At 40.1% G+C, this 18387-nt stretch overlaps 1 protein-coding gene across 5 annotated transcripts in view; it reads right to left on the reverse strand.

The window, feature by feature from the left end:
* The window catches only part of ERC2 (ELKS/RAB6-interacting/CAST family member 2), a 1123201-nt gene that overhangs the window by 492629 nt on the left and 612185 nt on the right, over nt 1–18387 (reverse strand). For all 5 annotated transcript variants that reach the window (XR_008794491.1, XR_008794489.1, XR_008794490.1 and 2 more), the window contains one exon: nt 8691–8826. Coding sequence is in view for 1 of the 5 variants with exons in the window: in XM_056129131.1 (XP_055985106.1) it covers nt 8691–8826 (136 nt within the window). In the remaining 4 variants the exon portion in view is untranslated. The remainder of the gene's footprint in view (nt 1–8690; nt 8827–18387) is intronic.

The raw sequence follows: 18387 nt of genomic DNA on the forward strand, positions 1-18387 counted from the left end.
TTAGAAAGGGTTGGTTTAATCAGACTGGCTCTTTTAATGTGCATAGGACATGGGTGCCCCCTAGGGATTTCCAGATTTAATGTGTGTTTAGTAAATTCTACCTTTAAAACATAATTAAAACATACCATTGAAACTTTTTAGTTTCCTGACCTTCAAAATACGGCTCTTGGTACTGCTGTCACTGATTCCACACTAAAAGTCATTCTGCCCATGCTCTGGTGTCAAGTAGAACAAAGATTAAGATCACTCGCTGCCTCAAATATACAGGTTAATGGTCTTGTTTATCAGATTTTTTTTTAATTATTTTTGTTTTGGGCCACACTCAGTATTCAGTGGTGCTCAGGGGTTACTCCTAGCTCTGCACTCAAGAATCACTCCTGGTAGTACTCGGGAGACCACACAGTATGTTGGGAAACAAATCCAGGTCAGCCGTGTGCCAGGCAAGTGCCCTACTCACTGCACTATCACTCTGGCCTCTAGCAGAAAATTATAAAAACATGATTTCTGGTTCATAAACTTTTGCTGGGGGAAGTGTTCGCTTCAATGTTCAAAGCTAAACTCTGGTTTGAAGTACTGTAAGCTTAGGACTTCTCAAAGTCTTTTTGCCTTCAAAAAGACCTAGAATTAGAGAGCATATCACTAAAGAACTTTCTGTGACTCAGTTTCTTCCTCCTCTATAAAATGGAAATATATACCTAAGACTGTTTGAGCGTGACTCAAAAAGAAACCAAACAAGCAAACAAATGAAAAAAAAAGCACCCAAAAGCCAGAAACAAACTATTCTTGCAAAGTCCACAAGGTCCGTGGGTGATCTGGCCTGAAAGTCAGCAGGGAAGGAGCTTAGAGAGGCACAGAGCTCTGGCTGTGAAGCACCAATGCTGTGGTTGTTGACTAAATGGATCATTACCAGTGATTATACTGAACATATGAAATTGAGGTGTGCAGTTTATAGAACAACCTCATCTTAAAATAAGCCCTGAGGTCAGAATTAAAGGTAAACAGAGGAAAGGGGAACCCTCCAAAGCAAACCCTCCTCTCTCATACACCTGCCCTTTAATATCTATAACCAACTTCTAATTCTCAATGGAGATCATAGAAGGAGCCTTTAAGCTTTTCCCTTTTAGCAAGTTAGCTTTAATTAATTCTCTCAGCATTCAGGGACCATGGAGATGGTGTGTTAAAAAAATTGTCTCATCCCACTCGACCCCCATTTAAGTAACTTCCCTTGCAATGAATAAGAGATTGCCCTTTCTTTCTAGCAGAATTTCATTTTCAGTCCTCATTCTCTCAAACTTTGCCATCCCAGAACATTCAGGACCCTGCTCTCATAATAACAATGATTTCATTTGACAAATATGTTGCATTTCATTCTTCAGGATCTTCAGACCTTGACAAACAAACATTCACTTTACTGAGGACTGCTGAAGAGGCACTAATGGAGTGAAACCCGAAAACCCTTCAGAAAAGAATAATGAACCCCCACTTTGTCCCCAAGGGGTAATTTAGTAGGTAGATTAAGCAACACTTGATTAGGGGGAAAACCTCTTTTTTCTACAGAAATATATTGTGTTTGTATAGAGGGGCTGTATTAAGTGGAGGATTGGGTCACAAATCCTCAGGAAAAAGCAGAAGACGTTTCTCAGAAGAAATATGCAAGTTACTGCACATTTGGAAAAACAAGTAATACTTTATTGGAAGGAAAGAAGAAAAACTTCACATACAACAGTTTTATTTACATGACTTCACTTGGCTTCTTGGAACATTTCTAACACATGGTTAGTTCCCAAATACTTTGCACAGGATGCCTTGTCACCCCTGACAGAGTATGAGTTACTACAAAGAGTAACGACTTCAACTCAAGGCTACTAGAAATCTATTGTCAAAGAAGACTTTCTGAGACTGCCAATGGGGACCTGCTACAACAAAAGTTGTTTTTTTGGCTCATGGGGGATTATAGTGTGAAAGAAAAACAAATGTCAAAATAAGTCTTCAAGGAAAGAAAGCCCTTTTGTGTGAACTCTCAGTGCTACTCCTCAGCATTCTATGACTTCCTCAGACTTGCAAATACCTGAGTATTTCTTGTCATCTGAAACCATGAACAGCAATGTTGAATGAAGCTCACTCTCTGCATTTCAGCAACGTGACAACATTTATCTGTACTAGAACATCCCATTTTCTATCCATCATGATAAAAACTCATAAGCCAAAAACAAAAATCACAAACAAAAATAAAACACCTCACAATATTAAAAGCATTGTATTAAATGCTAATAAAACTCAGAACAAATGTACATTTTTTTTTCTTTAAAAGGATGCACTTTTTTTCATCTTTCCACATGTTTTTGAACAAGATGGCTGAAGTGTACCCTCTCTAAATCACTCTACACTATGTCTACTGGACAGCCATGAAAATCCAGGAACTAAATAAACGTGTTTTGACAATGATGGATTTCCTAACTCTGCTGGTCAGGTTTCTTCTAATGGCAGTACTTAGAAGTGTAGCATAACATATGAACATAGATCATAGTTAGAGTAACAATTTTAAGCTTAGGGAATTGAAAGAGAAATGAACTTAACGCAGAGACTTGGGAAGAGAGACATACAGATATGAAGCTTAAAAATAGTTGCTTAAGGCCTATGTCCTTCTGTGAAGGAATAACAGCAAATCCTGGGAACTTCATAACGAACTATATGTTTTGCTGAAAGCTACGCATTTTTGAGGTTTATGTTGTTTGTTACACGTCCTCATTAGCTGATTCCAACTCTAATTGGAGCAGCAAATTAAAGGAAGTCCCCTTGGAAAAGAGATATGAATGTACAGAGTTGAACAAATTGAAAAATAAAATTATCTTTCTAGTGTTTTGGGTTTTATTTTGAAATTTTTTAGAACTCTACAAAAAAAAAGACAAGAATAAATGGAAACATTCACTTGCTTTTTAAATTGATCACACTTGGGTTTAACCACTGGCAGAGAAGAAACTTTACAGTTCCCTGGGAACCTATAATTTGGAAACGGAAGCACACAAGAACAGACTTTAGTTTTCAGGCAATAAATTGAAGAGAATTCTGCAGACATACAACAGAAAAGAAGCATAAAATATTGGCTCGTGCAATTCTTAGAATGTTAGTTCATTAACTCGATAAGCTGCATAAGGAAAAATGCAGCCAAAATCTACAAAAATACCCAGTGGGATTTCAAATTGGCATATTTACTCAGCAAGAAATAGCTAGAGGTTGAGGGTTGTAGGGGGAGGAATGCATCCCTTCCTGGTAAAGACGATTTAGCGTGAATCTCCTGAAAGACACCTTGTGGAAAAATCTCCATTGGGCTTTAGCGGGACACACAGAAGCCCAAAGTCCCAAGGCCAGACATAAATATTATGCTCCATAATCTGTGTCCTGGGGAATAGTTCTATAGAATTATACAAGAAAAACGCCATCTTTCATATCTACCTTTCATATACAGTTCAACATAAACTTTGCAAAGTGATTTAATTTTTCCTTTTTATTGCCCCAAATGTTTTCTAATAGAAATTTTTATTTACAGGCGTGTGCCCTATATCTGTATTATTCATCAATATAAAATAGTTACAAAATACTTGTTCAAAGAGTCTCCCAATGATCAGTCTTCTCTGGTTAAAAATGATTATCAGTCTCCCCTGGGAGAGGCACTAGTAACTGAGCCCTTCATAGGCCAGCATCTGCGCTAGACTCTGATAAATCTGATCATATTGAACCTACTCAGGGAGAAAGCGATTTGATTCTCACAGGCAAAATAAACAAATTAAAAGGGTTAAAGAAATTACCTACTTTATTCAATACTAGGCAAGTAACAATATGGTATTCGATAGAAGATGTATGCTTTAACACCACACAGTTTAATTCCATAGCACTTGTCTTTCCTGTCAATTGCTCTCTGCCAATTCTCATAAAAATTGAGAAACTAAACCAAGAACACTCTCTATCCATATTGATTTCTCCTACTAAAGAGGAGGCATTTACAAACCAAAGCGGTGTGTGTGTGTGTATGGTGACAAAACAAACCAAACTCTGCAACCTTTTTATTGAGTCAAATTGAGTTAATTTGTGTGCATTCTTAGTCTTTCCTGAAGCCTGTAAACCCTGTGGAACGGTGTCTGGAGCTGGAAAATAGATGCTATTAATCAGTAGTTAGTAATTAACCTGTACATGTGATTCATTGAACTCAGAGTGGTTTTATTTTTTTTAATTGAGATAATCTTCTAAAATCCATGGATTTATATTAGCTTCACATTTTGTGGTGGCAAGGTCCCTTGATCCTAGGAACACCTTTATAGCAACAGTCAGCCAAAGTGAGTAACCCTACTCTTCTGATGAGATGCAGGTTCCTCAGTCCCCATGATCCCTACTACTCTCAATTGCATCTATACTCTGAGGCCACCACAGCTGCAATCTTTCATTATGTTCGTGTGATTGTTTTAATTATATAAAAGAAACAGTCTCCAAAACTTCTCTTTTGACAGATTGAATGGCTCATCTCAATTCTTCACTATCCTTGCAGCTGTCACTTTATGGTGTTCTCCTCCTGGGCGGAGTGTACTTCCCCAATCTTTAATATTAACACCATATATGGCGTGCTTTCACCAAATGAGACCATAGTGAAAATTCAAGATGTGGACCCACAAGGTCTTGCATATATATGTGTGCTTACCCCCTTATACCTGTTATTGTCTTAGAAGACTTTCCCATAGGTTACTAACACCCCTTCAACCTGAGTTCAGGAATAAAGCAGTAGAGAACAGACCTGACTCAACCATCCAGAGAACTGCAGGGAGAATCATACACCAATGCCCAGAAGCAATAGAGCCAGTCAGTCAACTTGACATCTGTGAGAACCGCTATGGATGCTTGAAAGCTACTATTTTGGGAATGATATGCTATAGAACAGTACCATTCTACAAAAATAAATAAAAGACTTAAAGAACCAGATATATTTTTTTCTTACATGAAACCCTGGTTGATGTTAACATTAACAGTCTAGGTCCCCCAGACAATTAAATTTTATAATTCCTGCCATAAAACTGTAAGTTTAAGAACTACAGAAGGTTGAGGTTTTGAAATATTACTAAACAACTATATATCTAGGTTTGATTGAAATGGCCCGATTTTTGCCTGTTGTTGATAGCTCCTGGTTTGACAATAAGCATGAGCACTCTATTTGCATTCAGACATGGGTTAAACTCCCTTACCAGCTGGTGGAATCACTTCATTCTCTTTATGAATCCCAATTCAACAGCCATGACTCTTACTTTCTTTTGTATATAATTTTGGGCTGGTTGAAATCATGATGTCAGGGTACACAAGTCTTAAGAAATATTACTTGGGATAAGTCAGAGTTAGTAAGTGCCGAATTCACAACCATCAACCAAATAACAATCAAATCAGATCCCAGTTGACTGACACTGAGAGGATTTACCAGGCTATTTTATACACAGAAAATGCTTAAACCAACAGCAATATTAAAACAATCAAGTGCCCCTATAAAAGAAAGTTCTTTCTTCAGAAGGCAATAATTGCTACATCTGAGTACATCTGCTTAACAATCCAGGAAAGTGGGAGTTTCGTTCGACATTAACCTTAACCAGAGACATTTTCATCAAAATTAATCGTGATTACTTTTTATTGCATTTCAACTACTATCCTTTATTTGGGGTGGTCAGGAATGCAACTAAGTAATTCCAGACCATGCTATCTTTTATGAATAGGTCTATGAGGTAGTTATCAAGACTTCTTATGAAAATATTACCATACAAAAGTTCATGCACCAAAACATGACATTAATTTCCATAACTGCATATGTCCTTACAAAGGAAAAAAGATACTATATATAGAGAAAAGTCAGCAATGTAGATGCCCAATGTATACAAGAGGAGCCTATATATTCCTTTGTATAACAGACACCTCTAAAAATGTTTCTTTTATCTTTTCTTTATTATTATAATAATAGTCAACCATTAGCAATTTGAGCATAACTCATGCCTAACACAACTTTAAATTATTTTTATATATTGACTCTTTAATTCTTACAACAACTCTGGAGCTGACACAATTATTATTATCATTTATAGGTGAGGAAACTGAGATTTAGATAAGAAACCTGTCCAAGAATATTCAGTTAATAATTTATAGAATATAGAAAACTGGCAGGGCACTTTAGTTTCATAGTCAGTTAAAGAAAGATAATCACACTCATTTCACCATCACCATGATTAATTGGTCAGTCAAATTTTGTGCACTGACTATATTATACTATGTGACTTCTATATCTTTCCTGATAGGCACTTTTGTAGAGGACCTAACCTACTGCTCTATCCCTCCCATGTCAAACTCATTCAGCTCCAGCCCTACCCTTTCCAAGTAGTCCTTTTGCCAGTACAGATTTCTTACCTGTCTCTTTTAATACTCCAAAGCTTTTAGTTACTAAAGACAGTCAGATCTAGGGTTCAGTCTTGGCTTTGTTGCTTGCTAGCTAAGTAATTTGGAGTCAATTATTTACCTCTTGAAGTTTTTCTCATGTGTCAAGTGGGATAATGGTTAATCTACCCCTATAATATCTGTAGTAAATCTCTTATTTTCACCTGTTACAAAAGACAGTAACAGAACTCTTCTCTCATGTGGAATCACCTGTCCTCACATCCAAACCATGGAATTCAAGTGAGGCCAAATACTTCCTCCTAGATTCCACATGATTTCATGATCCTACCCTGGACTGGCCAATTAATGTATTCTGCCAGTCCCTGATTTTTTGCTAGAATTACTAAAAATAATTTTTCTTGGGAGCTAGTGGGATAGTATAGCAGGTATTATGCAGCTGACGCAGGTCCGATTCTTAGCATTCTATAAGGCCCCAAGTACCACTCAGTAATTCCTGAGTGCAGAGCCAGAAGTAACTCCTGAGCATCACTGGGTGTTCCACCAATACCAAACAAAACAAAAGAAATAATTTTTCTCTTCTTCCCTCCTCCACCCTGAGTCATTGTACTCATAGACTGTAAGCTTTCTGTTGACAATCATTATTGACATTAGTATGAACAACTTTCCCAAGACTCTACAAAGAACAAAAGCATACCTATGAGAAGGACTAAGGCTGATTCTAATATCATTATTTGAATTCCTGAATGTAGTTAGGTCTGAAATACCCTTCTGACTTTTTCAGTTGATTGCTCCAAAAGATTCACATTTTGCTTAGATCAGATTAACCAGTGCTCTTGTAACTTGCAATTAAGAATGCTACCTAACCCAACTGACATACCACATTACCCAGCATATTTAAAACTTTAGTAAATGGTACTAACTATTGTTTTTCTCTGTTAGTTTTCATGAAGGCATGAAAATTCCAAGTTAGGTCTATCTCTACCACTTATGAGAATATCACTTCCTGAGTGTTTTGAGACTAGTTTTACCATTTGCAAAATCATCAACACAGTTTCGAATAATACATATGGGCATATAGCTGGCAAGGCAATAAAATGTTCTGGAAATCTTGATGATTGTTGTCTCCAGTCTATATCTTCAATCTAGCATTGAATATGACTGCTGGAGAAACTAAGACCTAAAACCCTGAGACATAAAGAACACTAAATAAGCTGTAAATTGAATTCAAATAAGCTCCTGGTTCATGAGAAGGTTATCCAAGAACTGAACAAAGGACTTGATACAATTATAGCAGAATTGTTTGAATGGCACCATTATGGTATTTCCAGGACACAGAGCAAAAAAGAAATTAATATTGACTCAGCCCCAAGTGCCATCTTCTCTATAAGATATTGCCCTATTATTTCCAACTGTGGAATTATTACTTATTTCTCTTTTTAAAAATTAATTTTAAAATGAGCTATGAGTACATACTAAAATTATCTAACGTCTCCTATCTCAAAGGAGGAAGCCTAATATATAACTGGAGAAAGACACTAATTAATAAGCAAAATTCAACATGAATTCCAGCCAAGTTGAACTTGAACTGCTCGGTTTTAAGGCACACTGAAATAAATAAAGGACTTCAAAGAAAATACCCTGTTTTAGCTTGAATGTTTTATAGAACACGTGGGGAGTGCTCCCTTGCCAAAAATAGGAATAGTTAATGAGGAAAAATTGTGTTTTCAGTCACTCAGTTGGTTTCCAAGATAGGCCCATCCATTCAGAGATAACTGTATTCTACAGAAAAGACAGAATAATGATCTGTCTCAGTCTTAGAGTTTTGAACAAAACAAAACCAGTTTTGTAAACTGTCTGAGATCAGCCTAATGCATCCTTTTCCAAATGCCCTTTGTGATAATACACATACATTTCCTTTCTGTTAACACCAAAACAACTTAAATATAATGCTAAGAGGAAGGCATTTCTGTACCTTAAGCTTCTTGCCAACTATGTAAATGCAGTCCTTACCTTTTAAGGTGAGGTTCAGGAATCAAGAGACTGTCTTCAACACTGTAGTCTCTACCAAAATGTTCTCTTTTTTTCAAGCACCATACTGAAAATAATGCTCTGTGCTTGGACAGACCTAACTAGTTCCCTGAGAATACATTATTAGTGCTGTACTCAAAGCAAAGACATGTTTCCCATTTCTGTGCATATTTTTCTCACAGTAACAGGTAAATTTCAAAGATAGGTTATCTCCAATCCTTTAGGGACTTAAGGAAGTATGAACTCACCTGCAAGTGCTGTGAGTTGTCAGCCATGCTGTCTTCTCGCCTGCGAACTTCTTCCAACAACTGTGCATTCTTCTTCTTTTCTAATTGTTGGTTGTGCTTGAGGTTGGCCACCTTCTTATTCTGATCTTTCATATGCCTGAGAAAAGTCAGCATATCTTGGTTAAATTCAGCCTCTGGATGAACACTGGTCACAAGTAATACTGAGTAGACAATATCCTGATCCTGATATAGGTTCAGAAAAAAATGCAACCTTAGAACAGTCTACTCATTCAACCATGAATATGTGTAGAATGTCCACTCAATGGCCAAGTACAAGGCAAGCAGTGGGGCTGCAGTAGTAAAAGGAGCCAGGTACAGCCTTCCCACTCTTCATAGAACTTGGTGTCCAACAGGAAGAGACAGGTACGATGAAGACAGCGTAGGTTTCCAAATGTCGAAGGGAACAAATAACAGGCTCTTGTAGGTGAACAAGCAGAATACATGTGTGGTCACACAATGGTGTGGAAAGATGAGTTTAATCACTGTGCCAAACAGATTGCTTCCCTAAAGAGATAAGCCGGTGGCTGAGGATTGAAGGAGCCAGCCCTGAAATGCCAGTGGAAGAATTTCCCAAGTAGAGAGAAACTGAGGTATACTTTTCAGGGCAGAAAAGTACCCAGCTATCTCTGGAAACTCTGGCTCTACCTCTGGCTGCAATGAGTCTACCTCTTAGAAGTTTGGGGGTATCGGGACTGATATAGGCACCTCAGTAGTCATAAAGGGATTCAGGGCACAAAATCTGCAATGGGCCCATTTATTTTCTTCCACGCAGTTGCAGTTCTAATTAGTATTATTCTTTTGGATCATGTTCCTATTCTGAGATCATAATCCATTACTTAGATTTAAAAATAACAATTACAAGGCACCAATCAAATACACTGTCATCACTTAGCTCAAACAGAATAATACTTTGGCTAATCATCATGTTAAATGCAGTTTTGTTGCTTGTAATAAATGTTCTTAATGAACCTTCAGGATGTCAAAGTATAAAATCCTGACGTGATCAAGTTAGTAAAAGGCTAAAGATAAAGGACAGGTTAAAAGGGAGAGAGCCAGAGGGAGGGAATTTACAAACTTAATGGGAAGCATTTCACCAGCAGCATTTAACAAAACATTCCACAGATTTAGGCAACCATATCCACAGCAGCTGTTATAAATCTTATCCAACATATGAGGAAGTAGAAGGGCAGCACAGAGAGTTTGGAATAGTGATTCTAAAAGACACAGAGCAGAATCATTGGAGATCCTTTCTAATCCCTTTTCCCATCTCCCCAATACTGAAAAATCGACCACTCTTTCTGAGTCTTGACTCCAGAGATAAGTATATGGTGAATCACTATTCTTCTGGAAATACGGAGATGAAAAAGGGATGGTAAACAGCAACTTGAAACAACTAATATACACATGGAATCCACTTTCAGTAAGAAATTATTTCTAGTTCTCATACAATTATATACTCCCTAAATTCTTTCACTTCGTGTTTACAAAGATTATTTGTACTATTAGAAATTCTGTCAGTAAAATATTTTGAACATTTAAGTTCCTTAAAATTATTTACAGATTCTCTCAGCATCACTTATCCTTAGGGAAATCCAAACCAAGACTACAATGAGATACCATCTCACATTACTGAGAATGGCACATATCAAAAATAGTGGGAACAATCTGTTTTGGAAGGGATGTGGTAAAAAATGAACTCTCATCCACTGCTGATGGGAATGTTGTCTGGTTAAATTCCCCTGGATAACAGTACATAGAATCCCACTGTTGGGCCTCTAATCCTAGGACAGAAAATCATTCATTCAAAAGGACATATGCACACCTGCACACCACTGTTTATTGCAGCACTTAGTACAACAGCTAAGATATAAAGTAAACCTAGATGTTCAATGACAGATGATTGGGTTATGAAATGTAGCATATAAATATATATAGCATATATACATATATATACACATACATACATACATTGAAATAATATGCAGCTAAAAGTAAAGATGAAATCATTCAATTTGCTGCAAACTGGTTGGAACTCAAAGATATCATGTTAAGTGAAGTAATCCAGAAGAAGGACAAACACAAAATAATCTCACTCACCAGTGGTGTATAGAATAAATTGACGAGGAAATGCAAATGGGGTCACCCCTGACCCTAAGGTACAGGGAGGAGAAGAATAGAGAAGGAAAGAAATCAAGGAGAGAGAGGAAGAAGATAAAGGGAAGTAATAGGAGTCAGGGGCCTTGGTTTTACCAGTGATCTGGGAGACTGATAGAGCTACATATTCAAGCACTGTCTCAAGAACACTGAAAACATGAGTTCTAGACTACATCCACTGAACTTTTAAGTGTGCCTGTCAAGGTGGGAAATGGAGGACATGAGCATGGGTACACTGATGGAGAGAAGTCCACAATGCTGTAGGATTAATGTCAAATATCTTATGACAGATAATTTCCTCATTGGCCACCCTCCAGAACTCACGGCTTCTTCTCCCGGAGAGGAGCATAAAATGATGTCCCCATAACCCTGCCACCAGACTCCACACCAGGCTGTTTTCACTCGGGGCACCCCAGAGGGGTACGGGTGAGAACCCTCCCTACCCCAAGGGACCCAGTCCCAGCAGCCAACCTCCACTACCCAACCACCGCCACACTCCAGGCTGCTTTCCACATGCTCAGGCTGAGCCTCATGTATGAGTGAACATATTCCTGGACCTGGACACATCATAGGCCACTCCCTACCCATTTTTCATAATTGCCACACCATATTTGATGGGGTTCAGACAGTAGGCAACAAATCATAGAGGTAAATATATAATATGCCTCTAGGAGAGTCAAGCAAGCTATTGAGAGTATCCCGCCTGCACAGCAGAGCCTGGCAAGCTACCTGTGGCATATTCAGTATGCCAAAATCAGTAACAATAACGGGTCTCATTCCACTAACCCTAAAGAGCCTCCAATACAGCAGCGTTGGGAAATATGAGTGAGGAGAGGCTGCTAAAATCTCAGGGCTGGGATGAATGGAGACATTACTGGCACCTGCTTGAGTAAACCGATGAGCAAAGGGATGACAGTGATACAGTGATACAGTGAACTTATGCCTTAAAATCCACCTATCAATAACCTTGTCAATCACGTTTTTTTAATCACTATCACTCTATCACTTTCATCCTGTTGATCATCGATTTCCTCTAGCAGGCACCAGTAACGTCTCCTTCGTCATAGCCCTGAGATTTTAGAAAGGGCCACATTCAAGGCTCTTTCAAGGTCAGGAGAATGAGACCCATCATGGTTACTGGTTTTTGGCAAATTGAATACACCACAGGGAGTTTGCCAGACTCTGCCGTGTGGGCAGGATACTTTTGGTAGCCTGCCAGGTTCTCCAGAGTAAGAACTAGATAATAAGATGTCGCCTGGTGCGAATGTGGCCGCACGCTTCCGGGAACTGGGTTTTATAGTCTCTGGGTCTTGGCCGTTGATGGGACTACACAGCGCCAGGGGGAGTTGGTGGGTGTAATGCCTACATACTGGAAGATGGGGGATCTGGGTGGAAGAGGCCCAGTCCCAATCCGAGCAGGGTTGGAGATCTATACCCCTTGTCCTGCACACCTGGGTTCCTCTGCCAGTTCCTTCCTGCGTGAGGCTCGTCCGAATGTGTGGAGAGTGGTCTTAAGCATGACTGTGTCTGAAACCGGAGGTCTTTAGCTGCCAAGGCTCTGCTCAAGGTGGGGAGGGAAACTCAACCCACCCTCCTCCAAGGGGCTCTGGTGAGGACATCCAGGCGCAGAGGCAGGAGACTCTGCGCTGTTCTCTCCCGGAAGCATGGGTTTTATAGTCTCTGGGTCTTGGCCATTGATAGGATTACACGAAACTGGAGACAGTTGGAGGGTGTAATGCCTACATACTGGAATATGGGGCATCTGGGTGGAGGAGGCCCAATCCCAATCCGAGCAGGCTTGGAGATCTATGCCCTGGGTCTACCTGGATCTACCTGGGTTCCTCTGCTGGTTCCTTCATGCGTGAGACTATCCGAACGTGTGGGGAGTGGTCTTAAGCATGGGTGTCGCTTATTTTTAAAAAATATTTCAAAAAAATATTCTGTTGCCCTTGAAAAATTTTTCCATTCTGTCTGTAGTAGGAGGCCTACATGGCAGGGAGGATGGAAGGGGATTGGATGGGAGGATGTTGGACACTAGGACAATGGTGGAGGGAAGTGTATACTCTCATGGAAGGTGTGATACTGCAATATTTAATGCATGAAACCATACCATTAACAATATTGTAAATCACTATGCCTAAAATAAAGTAAAATTTAAGTTAAGAGATATTTAAATAGCCAACTAAACAGTGATTTAAATTCTGACCATACTTATTAAGAGAATATAAGGTGAGACAGAAGAGTTTTTGTCATTAAGTGGATCACGATCACGATCACGATCATGACCATCCTGTTATTCATTGATTGCCTCGTGCAGGCCCCAGTAACGTCTCCTTCATCCTAGCCCTGAGATTTTTAAAAAAGTGCCATATTCAAGATTCTTTCAGAGTTAGGAGAATGAGACCCATCATTGTTACTGGTATTTGGCATATTGGGTACGCCATGGGGAGTTTGCCAGACTCTGCCATGTGAGCAGGTTACATTCGGTAGCCTGCCAGTTTGTCCAAAGTAGGAATGAGATAATGAGATGTCGCATTCGCGGCCTCGCTCTTCCGGGAGCTGGGTTTTATAGTCTCTGTGTCTTGGCCGTTGATGGGATTACACAGCGCCAGGGGGCCAGTTGGTGGGTGTGACCCCTGCCTGCTGGAATTTGGAGGATCTGGGTGGAGGATGCTCAGCCCCAATCCGAGTAGGCTTGGAGATCTCAGTCCCAGGACCTGCATGCCTTTGTTCCTCTGCCGGCACCTTCATGTGTGTGGAGAGTGGTCTCAGGATGGTGGTGGCTGGTTCTGGAGGTCTTCAGCCACTGGAGCCCTGGTCAAGGCGGGGAGGGAAACTCAATCCGTTCCCCTCCAAGGGGCCCCGGCTAGGACAGCCAGGCGAGGGGACAGAAGACTCTGTGGATAATTTTTTTTCTTTGGGTCACACCTGGAGATTCTCAGGGGTTATTCCTGGCTCTGCACTCAGGAGTTACTACTGGCAGTGCTCAGGGGACCATATGGGATGCTGGGAATTGAACCCAGGTTTGTTGCGTGCAAGGCAAACGCCCTACCCACTGTGCTATCCCTCCAGCCCCTAAGTGGATAATTTGAGGGTGAGCTTTGAGGCCATACACAGCGATTTTCTAAGCTAACTTCCATTTATGTAGTCAGGGATCACTCTGTGATATTCCAGGGTCTAACTGTGAATCCATGGATTCAAACAAGAGTTGATGCAAGCAAGGCAAGTACCTATCACCATGCACTATGCCTCTAGCCCCAGGAATGGATCACTTTGTTTTATATTTCCCTACTCTTACCAGCTACAGTAATATATACATATAGAACTTCCAATTAAGTCTAAATGCTATGCTATTTTTGGTTTATTTAGTAATTTATGGCTTTACTTGTCTAAAGATGGCTGTTTGTCCAGAAAAGAGCTTAAGGGGGTAGTATGCACACTTTGCATGTGGGTTACCTGGATATGACAAATGACACCATATTGTCCTCCAAGCACCAACCAAGCAATGTATCCTGAATGGCCCCTAGCACCAATGAGAATGGAATCCTGGCTAATCCATAGCACCATAGGTTCTGAGCAGCACCTAATCCTAAACTTCTGGTCTGCTCGGTCAAGAATTCCAGAGTGGCCGTGGGGTAGCCTGACCACTGCTTAGAGTCCTCTCCATCAAGGAAAAGAAAATATTATTTGGATGCTAAAGAAATAATACAGAGCTTAGGGCATGCATATTTTGCAAATGGCTGACCCCCATTCAATGCCTGGACTACATGGTTCCTTGAACACAAGCCGATACAGTCCTTGAGGCCCCCAAGCACTGCCTGCAATTCTGGCTAATCCATAGCACCAAAGGGCCTTAACAGTATACATTATTCTAGGTCTTTACATTAAGCTGCTGGTCTAGTTGGTCCAAAACGGAAAAGTGGCACCTAACCACTGCTTGAGAGGCCCCTCAATCCAGGAAAATTATTGTAGGAAATAACTTTTTTAGTTACTCTACTCTACAGATATTAAACATAACCTCTAACTTGCTAATACAAAAATATAGTACCATTTGCAGCTCACACTAACCTGGAGAAGCCCATTTTTCAAAAGTTTCTTACAAAGTAAAATCTGTGTTCAGTAGTGGAATGTAATAGGGAGTTCAGTATTCAGAGAGAGTGAGTGAGAAAGAGATATTAAAAGAATACTTTACCTAGAAGTAATTTTTATTACTGTACAGAATATGCTTAATTAGGCCTGTCTTATGCTTCTCCACCAGTACTGTGATAAATAAAACAGATTATAATTGCAAATATTATTTGCATAGTTAAAAAATTTCCACAAAGTTCTTGAGTCAAACTATCATATTCTGAGACACTTTCTCAATCTAAATAGAGAAATAAAAAACTGAAAATCTATGCATTCTTTAAAGTTTCCTTGAATTAAAAATAATTACAGGGAAGGGCTGGAGAGAGTACAAAGGTTACGGCACCTGCATAGCATGTGGCTGCAGCCACAACATGGTTGCAATCCCAGAACTGTCTACAGTCACGAGCAGTGCCAGCCCTGGGCCTTAAGCTTCAAAAACAACTCAAACCCCCCCCCCCCAAAAAAAAAATAAAGTGGCAAATAAAAACGTGATACTGGAATTTAGAAACATTTATAGAGAAATGAGGCCTGAATCTAGCTTTTTGTATGTGTGTGATTATTTTCAATAATGCCGTCCTTAGGACACTAGAGATAAGAAAACTTGGGTTTTGAATGACATTGCTGAGGAACCAGCATTATGATTTGGATGCAAAAAAAAAATGTGATGAAAATGGTCATCTTGACTTCTGCCATCTCAACAGGTCCACCTCTATACCTCAAATACTCTGCTTGCTCCTCTAACTTTTAAGGTGTGATTAGCCACCTGGCTGACATAAGCAGCAGCATAACAGTTCTCCTAAACACCTCTCATACAGCTCACACTTAAATTACCTGTCACTCAGTGAAGATGGGCAGGAAGAGAAAGAGCAACACCCAGCCTAATTCTTCAGACACTCCTGAGGAACTAACAAAGATCCACTCTCTGCATAACAGAGTCACAGAAAACACAGTTGGAAATATGCATAAAAGCTCACCAAGTTCAGTGCATAAAATAACACTGAAGATCTTACCAGTATCAACCATCTCTGTAAATTCTTAGAGAATGACTTCAGTGACACCATGCTGAAGATGTTTAATGAGCGCAAAAAAAATTACCTCTAGAAAACATAAGATGGAAAGAAGTCTGAAAAGAAATGAACACTATACAAGAGTACTATGGGATGATTCCAGGCAAGACAACATAAGAATCTTTGAAGTCCCTGAAGAATAAGAAGGTAAATTTAATGAAGAGCCACTAGTTAAAGAAACAATCGATAAGAATTTCCCAGAATTGAGGAATGCAGGCACTGAGATTCAAGAGGCAGTGCTCAGTGAAAATAGACTGATATAGGACAAACTCCAGCAGTGAGCTACATCTATTCAAGTGTAATCGTCGTATTCAGGTTGTTAGGCATTCGAATGAATCAATGCACATGGTCAAGTTCGTGTTGACAAGAACACCAACACCACCAAAGCCTCTATTGTCGCATGTTCGGAGGAACAGTTTTTCTCCAGTGTTGAAAATGGCGTGATGTGATTGATGCCTTATCCTCTCAGTCAGAACAATGATGTCGTACTTGATCTTTCGTGCTTGTACCATCAGGTCCTCGATGGATGCATCTGATGCCAGCATACATGCATTGAAAGTACAGACAGTCATTTTTGTCTTTCTTCTTTTTGGCAGCCTAGTTCGACCTTGAGATATTATCAGCCTCTCCTTCCTCATCCTTCTTAACGCTGCCATATTGGTGGCTCTTTCAGGGTCAGGGGAATGAGACCCATTGTATTTACTGGTTTTAGCATATCAAATACACCACAGATAGCTTACCAGGCTCTGCCGTGCGGGCAGGATATTCTCAGTAACTTGCCAGGCTCTCCGAGAGGTATAGAGGCTTTTAGGTTGGCCTCTAATAGCCCTTGCAGGTGTTCTCATGGTTCAAACCATATTTGAACCCTATCAAATATGGTGCAGAAATCCTGGAAGTTGGGTATTGAGTGTCTTATTATGTGTTTTATGATGTTTCTGGAATGTGTCCTGGAGTGTGACGGTGGCTGAGTAGTGGAGGTAGTGGGTTATCTATGCACCAACATACAATTATGATGGAGAAATTGAGAAGTTCTACATGGAGCTGGAGTAGTTCTATAAAGAAGACCGCACCTTCTACAAGACCATTGTCGGTGATTTTAATGCCAAGATAGGACTGAGAAGATCAGCCAAAGAACTCCATATTGGGACCCATGGCCTAGAATGGAATGAACAGGGTGAGAGACTGTCTGAGTTCATCATGTTGACCAAGACCATCCATGGTAACTCACAGTTCCAGAAGGCCGAATCTAAATGTTGGATATGGGAGACTCCCAGTGAACAGTTCCACAACGAAATTTACCACATCATATTCAATCAACAGTTTTACTTGACCGCTGTCGCTGTTGACCAAAATCCCAAACAGGATCAGACCACCATCTCATCATGCAAAATTCTACTTGACGAGTGGGGAGAAAGGTCTGCAAAGTTTAAGAATAGAACACCCAGAATGACCACCAATTGGGAGCTCTTTGGTTCTATTGCAGCAACATGGGAAGATGTTGTCATTGACAACATTGACAAGGAATAAGATCGACTGGTTCAGCACCTCCATGATTGTGCAAGGAGTGGTGAGAGATAGCTACAAAAAAAATGCCTGTCTTTGAAAAGTCTTGAGCTTATTTGCCAACGTGGCTTGGCCCAAGCCTCAGGGAACCACAAGCAAACGTCCAAGCTCACAAAGCAGTACAGAGAAGTGATAAAGGAAGACCTCAAAGAGAGAAGAGCAACAGTGCTGACAGATGTGGCAGAAGCCGGGAAAAGTATTCGCAACACCCACTTGTCCTTTGCCAACTACAAGACCAAGATGACTGCTGTCCGACATCCTGATGGATCTATTACATCTTCCAGAAGGGCAATGGAGAAGATTATCCATGACTTCTATTCGGATCTCTTCGATAGCCACGTCCACCTGTCCACATACCAAATTCCACAGGATAGATATGTTGCTCCCAACGTTCTCCCATCCGAAATTCAACATGTCATTTCATCAGTAAAGAAGTAAACAGTTGCGGCCCAGACAAGGTCAGACCTGAACACCTGAAGAACCTGCCGTCAGTACTCATTAATACGCTGGTTTGGCTCTTCACATGCTACCTGTCTGAAAGAAAGGTTCTGTCCCAATGAAAAACCAACAAGACTGTTGTACTGTACAAGAAGGGAGACATCCACGACATTGGCAACTCTCGTCTGATCTGCCTGTTGTCTGTCATCTATAAGCTGTTCACTTGAGTCATCCTGAATAGGATTGGCAGAACACTAGATGAAGGACAACCATGTGAGCAAGCCGGGTTCCGAAAAGGATTCAGCAGC

The sequence above is a fragment of the Sorex fumeus genome, unplaced genomic scaffold (genome assembly GCF_029834395.1).
Source record: "Sorex fumeus unplaced genomic scaffold, SorFum_2.1 ptg000072l, whole genome shotgun sequence".
Taxonomy (NCBI): domain Eukaryota; kingdom Metazoa; phylum Chordata; class Mammalia; order Eulipotyphla; family Soricidae; genus Sorex; species Sorex fumeus.